The sequence below is a fragment of the Aedes albopictus genome, chromosome 2, assembly GCF_035046485.1.
Source record: "Aedes albopictus strain Foshan chromosome 2, AalbF5, whole genome shotgun sequence".
NCBI lineage: Eukaryota > Metazoa > Arthropoda > Insecta > Diptera > Culicidae > Aedes > Aedes albopictus.
Window position 1 is genome coordinate 374,414,912 of NC_085137.1, and position 2,921 is coordinate 374,417,832.

General features: G+C 42.0%; 1 protein-coding gene across 1 annotated transcript; it reads left to right on the plus strand.

Annotated features, from left to right (window-relative positions):
• The first annotated feature begins 267 nt into the window (after window positions 1-267).
• LOC109425727 (protein lethal(2)essential for life) lies at window positions 268-1,911 on the plus strand. Its single transcript, XM_019701055.3, has 4 exons — window positions 268-386; window positions 748-848; window positions 1,181-1,473; window positions 1,554-1,911. Exons 2-4 carry the CDS (start codon window positions 748-750, stop codon window positions 1,739-1,741), a joined length of 582 nt encoding a protein of 193 aa, XP_019556600.2. The 5' UTR covers window positions 268-386; the 3' UTR covers window positions 1,742-1,911.
• Window positions 1,912-2,921: the final 1,010 nt, after the last annotated feature.

A 2,921-nucleotide genomic window follows, 5' to 3' on the forward strand; every position in this document is an offset into this window, starting at 1 on the left:
TAGTCAAAGCGTAAGTGGCGTACCTCACTCAACCTAAAAATAGTATGTAAACAACGTTCGTTGGTAAACTGTTAGCCGTGATTGGCGGTGAGTAAGATACTCATCAGAGTCATCTCAACTAATGGTGTCCCAAAGGACTCTAAAGAGAGTGCCTCTCTGTTCGAAGATTTTTTCGAATTTTGGTGGGAAAATTCAGAGAGAAATTTGCGAAAATTGTGGGAGATTTTTCCCGGTGTGGAAATTGGGAGAGGGAATCTTATAAAAGCCGATCTTTTCGACTAGTTGCACGCAGTTCAATCTCAAAATCTGATCGAGAAATTTGGTTGAATCAGGAAACGGTATTGGTTTATTTGGAATTTGGCCTCAAGTGATAAACTTTCCGAAAGGTGAGCATATGGAATTTTAATTGAGTTCACGTGTGACGTCTCGGAATAAAAGATTCTTTGTTGAATTGTGATATTATGAGTGCGCACATTCACGAACGAAAGTGGGATGCTGTTGCGAAAAACGCTGTGAGAAATTGAAGAACATTTCATAATGAAGTGTGACTCATGGACAGTGACTTACTTTCCGAAGGTTGCCGTTTCGGGAAGTGTGAAATGCGTGGGTTGTGAATATTACCTGGTGGTGCAGTAGAGTATATTCTAGAAATTCGATTTTCATGAGGAAAACGTGAACTAACAGTAGACAACGTTGCTATTAATAGAAACCGGTATACAGAAGGTAACATAATGTTCATCATTCCAGATGTCGCTGGTTCCGATGATGTTCCGTGATTGGTGGGATGATTTTGATTCACCGTTGCGTTCCTCGCGTCTGCTGGATCAACACTTCGGTACAGGGTTGCGGTAAGTATAACTTCCATACATTTTTGAGAATTAATACTATAAAAACGATACAGCTTACTTATGGAAACGAAAGATAATGATGCTCATGATTTGGAAACAAAAGGTTAAAATCTATTAGAGTACCCGGGCCACTGCTGAATATTGCCCGAAGCAGAACGACTATGCTTAAGCAAATGGTGATATGTATAGATGAAGGGAGTTTGAAGGATGGAAGAGGCGGATTAGGGGAATTTAAAGTAGGAAGCCGCATTTCCATTAACATTCAATTTTTTTATTTTAATAGTCATATCGTCAATACATTCTATTGACCAAACCAATACTCCTTTTTACAGTGCCGACGACTTGTTCTCGTCCCTGTCCACTCGCACTCCTGCCTCGCCATTGCTGCGATCCGGCTACTACCGTCCTTGGCGCAACACCGCCCTCACCCGACAGGACTCCGGTTCGACCCTGAATCTGGACAAGGACAAATACCAAATCATCCTGGACGTACAGCAGTTCACCCCGGAGGAAATCACCGTCAAAACCACCGACAAATACGTCGTCGTCGAGGGAAAGCACGAAGAAAAACAGGACGAGCATGGTTTCGTTTCGCGCCATTTCACCCGTCGCTATATGTTGCCAAGTATGAACCCAACCGGAGAAAATCACCAACCAACCAATCACATCAAGTGCCATTAACTAATTTTCCCATCTCCACTTTAGGTGGACACGACCCCAACGACATCGTATCGACACTATCGTCCGACGGTGTGCTGACAGTAACGGCACCGAAGAAATCACTTCCAGCTCCAAACCCGGAACGAAGTGTGCCCATTCAGCAGACGGGACAACCTGCCAAGGAACAGCCTCAACCGCAAGAATCAGAAGTTAAAATTGAACAAGCCAAGTAAGATAATGATGATGCTACAGCAACGGTGTTTGCCGGACGGGCAAAATTAAATTTAGCTACTTATAAATTTGGTATTTTTATTATTTTTGATAACGAGAGTATTAGAAGCTTTTTTATTTTTCTCTTGGTGCATTTTAATAAACTTATTGAATATTTATTTATAATTTATAATTTAACTGTTTTTTCTTTATTGAAAGAATAATTTCCACTTGAAGATCTACTCTACATACATCACTCGTTATTATGAAACACATAAAATCAACAATATTATTTACATTCTGCATAAAAATGTGGATGATAGAATCCAAATCTTGAACGAACGTGAACTAAACGATCTAGTACTCCATATCAGTTTGATCGACATAAAAGGACGATAAGAGTGACGTCACATATTTACGTTCAAAATGAATGTTTACATAGGTAAATAGCCTGCCTTGTCTTCTAGTATGCCGTGTTCAGAGGGTTGATCTAGTCCATAGTACGTAGTAGGGTCTTAACCAAGTTAAGGGGATCATAGGAGTGTTTTTGGGGTTTCATGAGAATTCAGGGGGTTTAAGACTAAGAGTATAAAAGGAGATGTCAGTTAAGGCCTCAGGGGAGTTTTAAGTAAATTCAGCGGATTTCAGGGAGATTCAAGTGGGTCTCGAAAGAATTCAGGGAGTTTCAGATACGTTTCAGGGATCGCATGGGCAGTCTCAGAGGACTTCAGGTACGTCTCGAGCATCTGTTCACTAAGGAGGTGTGGCTCAAACAGCGTCTTTTCTGGCATCCAGCGGCTGAGTATGAAACCGGAAGCTATACCTAAGGTGGCAGCCCAGCTATACCTAAGGTGGCAGGCCAACAACCTGCTGTTTCCGAGACCCAAATAGACGTTACTGAAACCGAAAATGAAAGATTACGAACTGATTCAACGGCAACGACTTTTTGCGCGAAACAACGGAAAATAATTGAAGCTTAGAATGTATTAACCCTAGCCCAGCAGGGTAAACTGGTACAACTAGCCAATGAGGCATGTCGAATGAAGGTTGAGATCCAAGTACTGAGCGAAGTCCGTTACCCAAACTTTGGAGATCACAGATTGGCGTCGGGTCAAATTCTGCTATACTCTGGCCTACGAGGTGAACACGCTCCGCGCCACCACAGTGATGCAAGGGCGGAAAAAAGTCGAAAAATCAACTTAT